A 15213-nucleotide genomic window follows, 5' to 3' on the forward strand; every position below is an offset into this window, starting at 1 on the left:
TAAGCGTTAAGTCAGTAATACAAACCTTATTACTTAAGAGTTAAGACTATAAAATACTATGTTGAGTACACAAGGAAAAAATAATACTATCAATGATTATTAAACTTATAGCATATTTATGTAATTGGTTGGCTTAAAAACATCTTGTGACAAAATGTGAATAATAAATCATAATCATTGGTTATATGTTATGAATAATATAAAGTCAATATTTTAGGTACTAAAATGGCCAAGATAATACAGGGAGTAGTATTTTAGGTCAGTATGAAAGCCAAAAAGAAAGACAGTAAAATGAGAGACAAAATAATCTGTTGGCGCTCATAAATATATTTGGAAACATATCAAAAGTCAAAATATTGGCAATGTACAAGTGCAACAATTACTATATATTTTTAGAAAAAAAAATGTACTAATAAACAACTACTTTAGTTAGAGCAGCTACAAATTCACATTTCAACAATCCACCATTAAGATGTACAAGATCATCTCCAACAATGTCTCGTAACAGCCATACCACGTCCTACCGCTTCTTCTTTCCACCCTTTCCATATTTAGAACCGGCGGCAGCAGACGTGGCGGGCTCCTGTTTCTTCGTCCGACCCGGATGTTGGCGAACCAGCTCGGCAACGTGAAGCATTAGTTGCTTCCCTACAACACATCAAATGACTGATTAGCAAGTCAAGGACTGAGCAGATCAAGGTAGCAATGCAAGTAATCAATCACCCAGAAATAAACACACTCATTGACAACATAATTCGAGGCATTAATTCGAAATTCCACTAGATGGAAACCTAAGGCAAGTACTCTGCACAACAGTGGTTGAATACGCACACGAGCAAGAACAAACACCAATCATCTATTCATAAAGGGGAGAAACTGCTTTTGCATTTAAAATCGCTTTAAAATTATGTTGAAAACTTGAAATAGCTGTGGTTGATTAAGAATTTTCACAGCAACTACTTTGGATTATGAAGAAAATTGGTTTGTCAATTTCACTAACTCAATCAAGCACCAGTCAGTCATGGGTAAAATAATACTCCAAACACGCAACTACATATTCCAAATGAAAACAGGTAGCCACATAAACCTCAAAAAAGCAATTCATCGTTAGAGCTAGATAAACAATACAATCCCTGTAAACATGTCTAGCATCCTTTTCATTGTCTGCCTGAGACAAGCACTATCAGCAAGAGTTTTCTGTCTCAAAAGCAACTGAACACAATCAACCCTGTTGTGCTGAGCACACACATGATCAGTGAGCTAGTGACACGCTAAATTCCCCGTGAATGGTAATGAAGTAGGGCCGACTGAAAGATTACTCCCAAGTCCTTTAATATACAGTTCCAAGTTCATAATTATCGAACGTATCATAGACCTCTACCATGCTATCATTAATCACTGACAAATGAACTCGAAATCTAAAAGAGACAGCCATACCAAATCCATATTAGACAGAAAACACGAGATTGCTGCAAACACACAGCATACTGAAGGGGCTACTTACTCGAAGAAATAGCTGGATTGTAGAAGCTCCCGTCTTCCTTTTTCAACATCACTCTCACTCTACCTCTTTGCATAAAATCTCGAGGGTATGCCTTCTCACTCCAATGTGAAAATAAAATCCATTTAAACCATCTCGAAACCAATCCAATTTAAATCCCAATACAACAGCCTAAACATATCAAGATACCTCAATCACACGGGGAATTTTCAAGTGAGCACAGCAATCATAAACCTCGGTGCATGTAGGATTTTCACATGCTTTGCTGGCATTGATTCTCCGTCCCTCGGCTAGGGTTTTTTTCGAATTTATGTAAATTGGGTACACGATCACCCATTTCTTTATATTCGACAAATCGACATCCATAATGTTGCCATAAAATAAATGAAAGTAAATCAATTCAATATACCCCTTACAATTTTGTATAGATGACAATCCAAACTGATCAACGGCAGTTGCTAAATATAGTATGCCTCTTTGATGTAGGATAAAATGCATGTCGATTCTGAGCTTTTTATATCCCCCATCAAAATCTAAGTAGATTTAAAAAATCGAGTTCTACACAACTGAATAACAGATCAACCAATCAAATCCACGTTCAACGGTTTCTAAATCATCTCAACTATGTGGTGTAAATTGCCAGAAATTTCGACAGCGCGATACTCCACTCAATTATTATTAATCACACCTTATTGATTTAATGTCGCGAGATAGAACGGAAAACGAAAAATTCGAAGATCAAAGAAATAATTTTTTGAAGAATGCAATAATAAAATCGTAGATTGTTCACTGATCGGTCCTTAAAAAACAAGGATAAAATGAATTGGTATTTTACCTCAGGCGGCGGCGCAACGGTGCAATTTGAGAAATCTGGGGAGGAACTCTAAGAAGATTACAGAGAGAATTGGTAGTCTTTTGCGTTGATGGGCCTCGGCCATTTATCTTGAAATCACTCGTTCTTATTTTTGGTAATGAACTCACTAATTAGAGCATCCACAATGGCTTTCGCTCAGCAATAGCTCAGTCATAGCCCAGCCACAAACTCCTCCTACAACATTATCACCACTAAAAATCCTCATGCCACATCATCACGACAACCAAATAGCCCAGCAATAGCCTAGCAATAACACTCAAAATTATATAAGTTGACAATCACACAAAATACGGAATTAAATTGACAACACAGATACGGGAAAATCCAATAATTTTATTTAAATTTAAAAAAAAGTACATTTAAAAAAATTACATAATAAAAAAAAAACTAACGTCGTGCAGTCCTCCGCGCCCACAACTCTTCAATTAAATCCTTTTGGAGTCGAATATGAGCATCCGTTTGGCGCATGTCGGCATGTGCTTGGAGGACGTCGGCTTCATCGTGCGGGACCCCATGTCGTACGTTGGGGGCGGCTATGTCGTGGCTTGGACCGGCTTCATTATCGTCGTTGGCCCAACTAGTCAGTCGTACACCTTCATCTTCGACAATCATGTTGTGCATGATAATACAGACGTACATTATATCAGCTATGCAGTCGATATGCCACAAACGCGTTGGACCCCTAATTGCCGCCCATCGAGACTGTAGCATACCAGATGCGCGCTCCACGTCCTTGCGCGCCGACTCCAGGCGTTCCGCAAAGTAGGCCTTCCTCTCATCCGATGCGCATCTGATCGTCTTCACAAAGACGGGCCACCTAGGGTATATCTCATCCGCTAAGTAGTAGCCCATATCATGCTGGGTCCCGTTGGCGACAAAACTGATGGCCGGACCGACGCCCTGGCACTGCTCGTTGAAAAGGGGCGACGAGTTGAGGACGTTGAGGTCGTTGTTCGACCCGGCTATCCCAAAATAAGCGGTGCGAATGAAAATGACGTGCAAAACGCGTATATATAGTGTTTTGAAAATTAAAAAAAAATTGTTCGTCTGTCCGGAGCCTACAATGGCGGCAAGCGGACAGGCGAGCGCATCGCCAGCGCTCGAGGATCGGCGTGCGCTCGCCGATTTTTCGCCGAAATGGCGCTCGCCGGTTACAATGGTTCGGCGAGCGAACTGGCGAGCGCCGAAGATCGGCTAGCCGGTCCGCTCGCCACCATTGTGGATGCTCTTATTAATTCATCTCACTCATATTTTATTCTAAAACTAGTATCATCCCCGTGCGTTGCACGACCTACGGAATTTTCTTCATATAAAATTGAAAATGTAAATTAAATAAATTATGATCAAAAGTAAAATTATATAAAGTTTTTTAAATCACTAATACAATACAAACCAATAACACTAATTATGAAGCAATCTTGATTATGTTAAGTAATTGTATTAATAATAATTTAATGTAAATTTTAAAACACTATAATTGCTCTTGATTATGCTATTAATATTTTTTGGTAATGTTGAAAAATTAAAATATCTTTCCATATTGTGTTATGGAATTTTTTAAATAATATTAAATTTTTAATCTTATACTTATGTTTGAATTAATTACATGGTTCATCAATCCGTTTAATTATTAATCATATAACATTAAATAATTTCACTAATAGAAAAATTGATTAACAATAGAAAATTAATCAACTTCATTAATAAAAAATAATACTCCAGAAATGAAGTCGTATTTATCCTCCAGAAATGGAGTATATTAGAATGCAAGCAAGAAACAAAGAAATCAATAAAAAAAATTAGCAGACTCAAGAATCATTTATGCTCATGTAGCTCTGGCCCACCGCCCATCGACCTCCATCTATCCCCAATAGCCATTATCTTATCTGCTCATCGTCTCCAACACTTTCATCGTCCTGCATCGACACCATCTCATCAGGCCAGTTTGCTCTCATATGTAGATAAGAACTTCAGACATAAGTCAACTACAGACCCCCCATATTGCAATTTCGAGAAATATTTTTATTCGTGAACAATGCGAACACAACTTTGCGTTTGTACTATAAAATTTCATAAAATACTTACCAATTTCAAAACCAAATTTGGCAAGGGGAATGCTTCCATGATTTCAACCTTTGATTGATAAAGTTATGGTAGTTTGTAGATCATTAAGAGAGATTAGTTCCATTTTTATGGTTTCCAACCATCCTTTCTGGTAAGAACACAACAACAAATATTAATAACATAACAATAACATAAAAGAATGCGCAAAGTGGTTAAATATGAAATGATACTATTGATGAAAAGCAAGAACCATACTGAAAACAAATTCTTTTTACAGAAAATTCAGTGATGAAATAGATTATAGGTGATGGTAATGAGAAAGTGAGTAATAAGCTAGCGAATGACACGTATATATAGGCAAAAAAACATAAAGAAATTATAGTGTTTTAAAATTTACATTAAATTATTATTAATACAATTACTAATAATATGTAATAATGTGGCGGTTACAAAGTTAATCTCTTATTATTGAAATATTGAGATTAATTCACAATTATTAAAAATATGTAACTGCCAAAAATTTATAATCCTTTATGAAGGAAATTGCATGCCACATTTATCACTCTAATTAGTGTAACCGCCTATTCTATTTCTACCGATGAAATATAACTAGTGTATGAGACTGAATTGATTTAAATGATGTTTATAATCGGTGAATTATAACAGTAATTGAATTAATTTTTTGGTAGGCCAATCAAAATATCTAAATTTTACAATACAATCCTAAACTTATAAATATTTACAATAAAAGTCAAAACTCGGATTTTATATATGTATAAATTAAGAATAGGATATATAATTAATTTATTTTTCTATTCATTTTTTATTATATTTTCTAAAATTCGTGAGTCAATTTACAACACTTAAACATGGGCGAGAGAGTACATTTTGTAAATTTAAATATTGACATTTTTTTAAAAATGATATACACATAATTTATTTATCTATCTGATTAAGGACATGATTAAAGACATGGGGTCAATATTTTTGTAATTCACATGATTAAAGACATAGGGTTGCGTTAAAGATAGAACCATTCTTAAGTGTAGAACCTAGAACTCTACATATTTTATTCATTGGATGAGGAAAAAATGACGGTCAAGATTAAAAATCATACATATTAGACTATGTTTTCACGACATTCCGGACTCAACATGTGAAAAAACTCACATGTTGATGGAATAATGAATGAAACGAAGAAGAGTCCATGCATGCTTTATTTTTTCACTTCTCTGCATTCACCCATTAATAATAGTTTTGGTTGTAATGGGAAGTTGCTGTGCAAATCAACACCATTGGATTAAAAGATCTAACGACCTCCGTTTGGCATTTGTTCTACGTTTAAGAATGGTTCTACGTTTAAGAATGGTTCTATTTTGATCACAATCCTATATATATATATATATATTTAGATCAATTATCTATTAATATTATTTTAATTATGAATTAAAATTCTAAAATTATCGTTTTCTATATAGAATAGATGGAGTATCTAGATACTCCCAATTTTGTTATGGTATAGATATATTGATTTAGTTAAAATGGAGTATTAAATATTTATGAAACTCAAATTAATTTTTAAATATAATTAATTATACTTATATGCTCGTATATAGGGATGCCATTACAGTCCACAACTTGTGGATTGACCCGAATAGACCATTACATTTACATGGTTAGGATTGGAAATTTATGGCTTGATAAAATTACAACTCGTGTAAGGCTAGCCCAAAATCCGGAGGGTTGGACACAGATGCAACTATTGTCTATTGTTCCGTCTATTTGACACCTAATTCAAAACTTTATTGATAATTTTTATAATATAAATAAATACTCTCTCCGTCCAAACTTAAGAGTCTTATTTTGCCATTTCCGTCTGTTCCAACTTAAGAGTCCTATTTCACTTTTACCATAAATGTTAAGTACGTTCCACATTCCACCAACTTATTCTACTCACATTCTATTATAAAAGTAATATATATAAGTGGGACTCATATCCTCTAGCTTATTCAACCCATTTTTCTTTACGTTTCTTAAAACTCGTGCCCTAACTAATTATGACTCCGAAGTTGGGATGGAAGGAGTATAAAATAACCATCAAAGTATTAAAATATAAATATATTTTAGATTTTTATTAACATAATAATAAATTAATTAATTAAGCATCCAAATTCACTATAAATAATATTTTTAATTTCTAAACATGATTTAAAAATTCTCGAAATATATGTATTCGTATATTTTATTCTACAAAGCGATATAAAGAAAATTTCGGTTTAATTCGAACGAGCTTAATCACATCTAGAAACATATTGGAATACCATATGATTAGTTTCTTGTTTTAGGATTATTGTCACTCTTTTTGGAAAAGATGACATCATAAGATATAATAATGTTTAAGAAATAATTTCCCAATTTTTCTTATCAAATACTCCTATAACAAAGTAACTTCAACTTCTTTAATGTATCATTTACTTTTTGAAACGGAAACAACCTTCATTAATGTATAACAAAAAGTCCCTCATTTTCGGATCATCTCTACCCTATATATAGAACAAAATGGTTTTAGTTTCCACATTCATATTATTTCCAATTCCAATACTTCATATCACAACAAATGAAATCAGAAATGAAGCGTTCAATTCCCGCAGCTCTTCTCCTTATGCTTGTTGTCTGTTCATGTAATACTTTTCAATCTCAATCTCACAACATATGTACCTTTTTTCTTTAAATTTCAAATCATTTTATATTTTAGAAATATGTTTTGAATTTGTTTTTTTTTGACAAAAATATATTATGCAGTTATTTGTGCAGAAAGCCAAAATATGAAAGGTAAAAGTAGATGTGATGAAGAACTCCCTTCAAATGGAGAACTGTGTAATGAATATAAATGTCAAATGGATTGTAGGAGGCAACGTGGATTAACTGGCACAGGACGTTGTAATAGGATAAGACAAGTTTGTGGCTGTCGATACACTTGCTGAATGAATAAAAATGTACGTGAATAATAATAATAATAATAATAATAATAATAATAATATCATTAAATTTTATAAAAGGGATATTGTGTCCAAATCCACTTTTTATTACATTTAATGCTAATAAAATTGTTCTTGTTAGGTTGTGCCCTAATATCAATATTGTACGCTCTCTTTGATAGTAGTATTTTATTATCAAAATCGATGTCTACTTGTCAAAACAAATTCTTTATGATTTCAAGTTAAGGATGTGATCGGTTAAATGAATTAGCACAATATATCTTTTGAGTATTGACGCACATATTATTAATAATATCAGGGACGGTTCGGTTTGCAATATTTTATTTCGATATTATATATTGTGTTATGGATAATCATGTGATAACTAGTCATACCCATTTCATTTAACTAAAATAATTTCACCTTAATTCTAAAGTTTATAATCTCTTAAATGAAAACGATGCATCTTATAAGTTTTAAAAACATCTTATAAACTCCCTCAAAATTGAAGTCTATAAGTTTTTTAATTAAGATCCACTTAATTCAATTCCACACTAGCACGATAGCACCCGGGCTTACATATATGTGTGTACACACAAGTATAAAAAGACATAATACAAGAATGTTGGCTTGTGAGCTTAATTCATATCATCTCTTAGATCAGACACCAAAAACATAGTTGGATCGGATGCCAAAAACATTGTTGGAAATTCAAAATTGTATACTCATAATGAATTTAACCTAACTAAAATATAGCTGCTACAAGTTCACCTCTACAAACTGGGATAATAGCTCAACAAATAAATAGTACTATTATTAAATAAAAGAGTGAACTGCCTCATGTACCTAACATTTTGGATGGTGACATTATATATCCCTAAAAAAAATAATGTCAGATGACCTTAACGTTTAATATAATTACGAATGCGGTTTTTTTAGTCACTTTTCGGACGAAAATGCCTAAATGGCTTGAATGACAATTTAGTCAAATAACCACCAACCTGTACACCTACCCTGCATACTTATGTTAAATCAAACAAGAGATTAGAGTTGATATTTCTAGTGCTACACGAAAAAAACAACTAGTATCTCCTAAAATCACGTGTCATAACTCACGCGTACCATCTACTTTTGGACGAAGATAGTAATATATACAAATCGGACTTTTATGAGTAACGCTGCATGGCAACTTATTATACTCACACCGTCCCTGAAAAATATGAACATTGGTTTGACACGATTTTTAATTATAATTGGTAAAGTAAAAGAGATGAATATAAATGGTAGTGTAGGTATTGTTAGTGGAGAGTAGATTCCACATAATTAATAGTGTAGTGTAATGATATAAGTTGTAAATAAAATGATGCAAACTAAGAATTTTGTCAATTAATGCAAAATCCACTATAGAAACAATGTGATTCTCGAGATATATGGCTTGATTCATACCTTTACCTTAAGGTATATACCGTAAAATATGAATATAATAATATATAAAGTATTTTATATATTTTTAAATTATAAAATTTATTGTGAAACATAATATAATATGAATAAAATATATTAGTATTTAATACCCCGTATATTATTTAAATTATTATAAAATATAAATATTATTCTAAAAACTCAAATATTCAATTTTCATTGATATTGAAAGTAATGTATACCGCAAAAGTATGGTATACCGAACTTTGGTACGGCATACCAAAAATGAGGTACGATATCGGTATGAAAATTCTCCATACCGAAAATAAGGTATACCGAAGTTCGGTATACCGAAAATTTTGGTAAGATAAATGTATGATTTTTTCGCATACCGAATTTACGGTAAGGTATACGGTATGGTGGTTTCGGTAAGGTATACCGTACCTACCCACCCCTAATTTTGACGTTGGAGGATCAAATTTCACTACTATATAATAATTTTTAAGGCAATATTAGATTAATTGAGAAAAATATAAGTGTAGATAAAGTTATATGTGATTCTTTGAATATTACCCGATGTGAAAAATGGTTTACATGATCATCATGTTGTAATTATATATGATTCGGGAATCCGTTTTGTAAAATTGTTACGTAAATGATATGAACTGAAGATTATTAAACGATACTTTTAATTTAATTTAGTAGATTATACATTACTCCACTATTTTTCACTTTTAAGGCATATTTGGGTTTAAACAAAATCTTTATTCTCTCCGTCCTCCATTAATTGTCCACTTTTGTCATTTTCGGTCATTCCCTATCAATTGTCCATTTTCACTTTTTATCATAAATGGTAAGTAAGTCACACATTCAACCAACTCATTAAGTCATTCTAGTCGCATTTTATTATAAAACTAATAGTATATAAAAGTGAGACACATATTCTACTAACTTTTTCAACCCACTTTCTTCTACATTTCTTAAAATCCATGCTCAAATCAAAGCAGACAATCAGTAGGGGACGGAGGGAGTATTAAGTATTTAGGAAGACGGACAACGGGCAGTTTTAGTTTCCTTCGGACAACAGGCAGTCTTAATAATACCTTAAAATGTCAATATCATTTTTAGTATATTAGAATCAAACTAAATATGTAAAATGAAGAAATGAACAAATAAATAATATTAACCGGACAATGAATATGTATTTTTCTACCAATAGTATGGCACCTCATAATGAATGAATTCTCATTTTTAACGACAAAGCCAAAGCCCACCTCAGTTGGTATTTATTTTGTAAAATTAGGATTCAAATATGATTCCATACGAAAAATAACTCACTATTGTTAATTATGGAAATAACTATTAAGAACCTTGGCCACCAATTACTTGTAATGGGCCTTGCGCAGGCCTGTTATTGATTATTCATTGAATCTTTGTCCAAACTTTTCAAGGTGAACTTTGGCCTTTTTATATAAAATTGGACTAACCCTCTACCAATTTGCTCAAATTTATTGAATTCGCTCAAATTTAAAGTTCAAATATAGTCTCATAAAAATATTTTTTCTTTTTAATTAGAGGAGTCTCATTCTTGACTAGTAATAATATAATTAATTTTTTCTTACTTTACTAATTATATATTAAAATTTGTGTTGTTCCAAATATCTACTATTTTATTATGGGACATGAAGAATGCTATTTAATCGGATATCAATTTCGATACCATAATAATTCATCTACTTAAATTTTAAAATTAATTGATGATATAAAAAGTGGTTCAGACTTCAATTATCTTTTATAATAATAGAAAATATTATTATATTTAATTTTCTTTTATTTGTCAGCATAATTAACATCACATCATATTTTAAGCACACACTGTCTCTATACGGTAAAGTGAAAACAAACTAAGACTAGAATATAAAAACATATTGATATAAATAAAAATAACAGTCACTAATTTTGATGGGAAACAAAAACAGAAAAAATGAGAATATATTTTGTTAAAAAATGAAATATTTATATTAAGAGAACAATAAAAAAGCTTAATTTGAAAGTTATGATGATCTATGCATGATCTTCAGTCTGATTTTCAAATAATTATGCGTACATCTAATTAATGTTATACAGATACGTATTCAAATTTTCAAAATTAATCTTTTTATTTAAAATTATTAAAGTATTTATAAATAAATTTTAAATATATAAAATTGATAGAAATGAAAAAAAGGAAAAGCAAAGAAAGTGACTTGACTTACCTGTGGTCAAATCGTTCAACCAATGGATGAACTGTAAAATGGAGAAAAGATGAATAAATAAAGACCAACCCTATGCGATATGAATGCTCTCTTTCGGTGAAACTGCTTTGCGCTAAACTAACTCAACCCATTCCCTCCTTTTTTTTACTCTTCTCTCTCTCCGCAATTCATCGATCTCTGGTATGTACTAGCGCCATCATTTCTCTAGTTTTTTTCTGCTTGATTTTGCATCATTTGCATTTAATCAAAATGCAACTCAGTTAACTGTGTTTTTTTGTCATCATATGATTTTTTTAATGCTCCTGTGTTTTTTATATATTTTTTTATTGACTTGCTTTTTGACTGATTAGTTCTGATTGATCTTGTCTGTGTATCTTAACCGGAGAATCGGTGGATGCGACGGTGATTCATACCAATCGGTTGTTGTTTACTGAATTGCGTATTGATTTGCGGTTGATTTGTGCAGTTACTCTAATTTTTGTGTCAATTTCTCGAAACGGGGAGAATGCATGTTGATTTTACTCATTTTTGTGCTATTTCGGTAGTTTCTATGCCGGAATTTCACTTGTGGCGTGCGTCGATGCCGTATCTGTTTGTTTTTTTGCTGGCATTGTATTCTGGATGTCTGCATTGGATATGGAATTTGTTTCACGATGGTGTATGTGTGATTGCTGTTTGTCAATTGATTTAGATCACAGATCTAGTTAAATTTTTTGAAGAGTTGAATGTAGTTTACCATAGTGCTTTCATCAATGTTTTCCTAAGAATTGTATGATACTCCTATTTACTAAACTTTGTGGAACAAATAGAATTTGTAGATACAGTGCTTCGTGTCCTGACATTTCTTTTTGTCCTTCCTTACATTTTCGGCGACTGACTGTGGGTCAAATTAACGGTGACAGATGGAGCAGGTAAATATCGTTCTCCCTAATTTCTGTGTAATAATGTAGTGTGTGTAATGAGTTCTGATATTTTAAGATTAACGGCGCAGTATGAAAAAGTGGAGAAGATTGGCGAGGGAACATACGGAGTGGTATACAAAGCCCGTGATCGTGTAACTAATGAAACCATTGCTCTGAAGAAAATCAGGCTGGAGCAAGAGGATGAGGGGGTGCCAAGCACTGCCATCAGAGAGATTTCTCTTTTGAAAGAGATGCAGCACGGAAATATCGTAAGGTGTGATTAAAACACAAATGGTTTATCTTCTTAGCAAATTAGTGTCACAAAAGAATATTGCAAAGAAGAAAATGTGACACTAGGAAACTAGATGCACACATGTATGCCATTATCTTGTTTAGGTAACCTCATTGAAAGTTCTGTTTCATCCGTATGACATTATACTCCAGATAACCTTATTTTTGCTTCATTATACAATGTAGCTATCTCTGATTACCAAAAGTCATGCATTAAACTTCCTCGAATGCTTGGTTGCAGATTGCATGATGTGGTTCACAGTGAGAAGCGTTTGTATTTGGTTTTTGAATACCTGGACTTGGATTTGAAGAAACACATGGATTCTTGTCCAGAGTTCTCACAGGATCCTCGTCTGATAAAAGTGAGTGACTTCAGTCTGCCTTATCTTTTATCTATGGAAGACTGCTAGATCTAAAAGTTGAATTTCGAACCATGCAAGCATCTGGAGGAGAAATTTATCACATAGAGATTTAGAAAGAAATAACAATATGTGTGTTTATTCATAAATTATAATAATTCTTACAGTTTCGTGAATACTTTTCCTGTAAGTTGTAATCACTAAGTGGACTTCACCCTTACTCTTACAGGCGTTTCTGTACCAAATACTATGTGGACTTGCCTATTGTCATTCTCATCGTGTGCTTCATCGAGACTTGAAACCTCAAAACTTACTAATAGATCGTCGGACCAATGCACTGAAACTTGCAGACTTCGGACTGGCCAGAGCATTTGGTATTCCTGTTAGGACATTTACACATGAGGTAAATGCTTCACAACCTGATATTATATTTGCAGGGTTTTCTACCTGAATAATAACTTCTATTCTAGCAGCCTTGACTGTGAGTCTATTTGTGACTTGTGAGAATTTTTTCCGATCTTCTAAAACATGACTACAAGAAAAACCTGATCTTCTAAAACATGACTACAAGACAAACCAGACCTTTGCAAACTGCCTCCTATTCTATCTATGGTCCTGTAATGACCTTATTCCTTTCCAAAGTCACTGGCTGTGGATATCTCTAACAAAACTGGTCTAGAAGTTTTGCATTATACGACCATCTTATAACCGACTCGAGAAAGGATCTCTTATCCTTTTCTTTCCCTCAACCATCAATCTCTTTTGCAGGTTGTGACTTTATGGTACAGAGCTCCAGAGATACTCCTTGGTTCGCGGCACTATTCTACTCCTGTTGATGTGTGGTCCGTAGGCTGTATATTTGCTGAGATGGTAAACAAGCATGCATTGTTTCCTGGAGACTCTGAAATTGACGAACTCTTCAAAATTTTTAGGTGATACATCTAAAACAACAAATTATTTTTCACAATCATCAAATTTTCCTTTTTTGTTCCGCCTTTCATTTTTATAATTAAGATTCATACCAGAGTTGCCTATTTATTATGTGTTAACATAATGAAGGGTCATGGGTACCCCAACTGAAGACACATGGCCTGGAGTAACATCCCTACCTGATTTTAAATCATCATTTCCAAAGTGGCCATCCAAGGTATATTGTTTGCAGTTTTTACCTTTTCAGTGTCTTTCTCCCAATCTATCAGTATATTCAAGGATATCTCTATTTGCAGGATCTGGCAACTGTCGTACCAAATCTTGATTCATCTGGTCTTGACCTCCTTCGTGTAAGTTCATTTCCATTGAAGATGTTTCTTGAGTCATCTAGAGTTTAGGATGATTCTTGTAAAGATGTTCTGCATTTCTCGTTGAGTTGCGTAGAATGATATTAATGTAAACTTTCTTATTTCTTCATATAGTATTAGAACTTTAAATAAAGATTACATCACTAAATCCTTCCTTTTTAGTTTCTACCATAAATTTGTTTTGCAATATACTAGTGGTTTGCCTTTAGATATCACCGGCATGAATTCTTGTACATTCATTTTTCATTTTGAATTTAATTTTCACCTAGATTACGTACGAGACAGGCATCCTGATTTTACGTCCACGAAGACTAGCAGCATGCATGTTTTACAAACAAAGAAAAGATAATTGATGTTAAGACAACTCATGCATTGTTTCTCTCTTGCAGAAAATGCTCTGCTTGGATCCTAGCAAAAGAATCACCGCAAGAACTGCTCTTGCGCACGAGTACTTCAAGGATATCGACTTTGTCCCTTAATAAGGCAGTATCCTCATCCCGGTGCAAATGTATATTTATTAAGTGCATGATATCCGGGTAATGTTACCTGTTTTCAATTTCTTGGGTTGTTCGGGGCAAAGCCACTCTGGACTTAACAGTAGCTCGCTTTTTCACTTGCTTATCGCTCTCCTTGTGTGGTTGTGATTGCTTCATTTTTGTTGGGTTGGTTGTAGGATCGGTTGTTAAGACGTTTTAGATTTTGCCTTGCTCTGTAGTAGATATTATGGTTTGCTTTTGGTTGCTTCAAGTTTTATCTTATGCATTGGTTCTTTATCTTAAGAAATATGCCATTTTTCACTATAGTATGTTCAAAACCTGCTTTATTGGGAATCATGATATCATGGATTTAATAAGGTCGACATATATACTAGTTTTTGTGCTACATTTATCTTGTGGATGTTTCAAAATTTTAAACTTGAATAATAAAATTGCAACTCAATAATAAATTTATTGATTTTGGTTGCATGAATTGGTGTTATATTTCTGTTTGAGATCGGCAACTCTTGTTCTAAGTCATGCCCTCCCTCTATATTCAACTATATTTGAGTCATTTTTTCATTTTTAAACGTTCCATAGTTAAATCGTTTTCATATATGGAGTTATAATAAACAATTTTATATATATATATATATATATTGTTCTCTTTCTTATTTTATTATCTTTTCACTTTTCATCTTTGTGTATTGTGGAGCAGATTTAAAATTATTTAAACTCTATTCATTGATTCATCTCTCTAAAATTCAATTATTCTTCCTTTTTCCAGTAATGT

General features: G+C 32.8%; 2 protein-coding genes across 7 annotated transcripts; one reads left to right on the forward strand and one right to left on the reverse strand.

The window, feature by feature from the left end:
- Window positions 1-311: 311 nt before the first annotated feature.
- On the reverse strand, window positions 312-2441 carry LOC121782119 (signal recognition particle 19 kDa protein-like). Of its 4 annotated transcripts, none has more exons than XR_006046248.1 (3): window positions 2337-2441; window positions 1505-1672; window positions 312-648 (listed from the first exon to the last, which is right to left on the reverse strand). XR_006046248.1 is itself a non-coding variant. In XM_042179839.1 (3 exons), the coding sequence occupies exons 1-3, from the start codon at window positions 1997-1999 to the stop codon at window positions 521-523; spliced, it is 528 nt and encodes a 175-aa protein (XP_042035773.1). In that variant the 5' UTR covers window positions 2000-2435; the 3' UTR covers window positions 312-520. The 4 variants fall into 4 exon arrangements, 1 of the variants encoding a protein (XP_042035773.1); XR_006046247.1 differs by having other exon boundaries at window positions 1505-1840; window positions 2337-2435; XR_006046246.1 differs by having other exon boundaries at window positions 1505-1602; window positions 1691-2435.
- An 8718-nt stretch (window positions 2442-11159) lies between these two features.
- LOC121782102 (cell division control protein 2 homolog A-like) lies at window positions 11160-14723 on the forward strand. Of its 3 annotated transcripts, none has more exons than XM_042179812.1 (9): window positions 11160-11274; window positions 11997-12005; window positions 12086-12270; window positions 12529-12649; window positions 12876-13049; window positions 13415-13578; window positions 13706-13793; window positions 13873-13926; window positions 14334-14723. In XM_042179812.1, exons 1-9 carry the CDS (start codon window positions 11167-11169, stop codon window positions 14421-14423), a joined length of 993 nt encoding a protein of 330 aa, XP_042035746.1. In that variant the 5' UTR covers window positions 11160-11166; the 3' UTR covers window positions 14424-14723. The 3 variants fall into 3 exon arrangements, with proteins under 3 accessions (XP_042035746.1, XP_042035748.1, XP_042035747.1); XM_042179814.1 differs by lacking the exon at window positions 11160-11274 and adding an exon at window positions 11304-11513; XM_042179813.1 differs by lacking the exon at window positions 11160-11274 and having other exon boundaries at window positions 11304-12005.
- Window positions 14724-15213: the final 490 nt, after the last annotated feature.

The sequence above is a fragment of the Salvia splendens genome, chromosome 20 (assembly GCF_004379255.2).
Source record: "Salvia splendens isolate huo1 chromosome 20, SspV2, whole genome shotgun sequence".
NCBI classification, from domain to species: domain Eukaryota; kingdom Viridiplantae; phylum Streptophyta; class Magnoliopsida; order Lamiales; family Lamiaceae; genus Salvia; species Salvia splendens.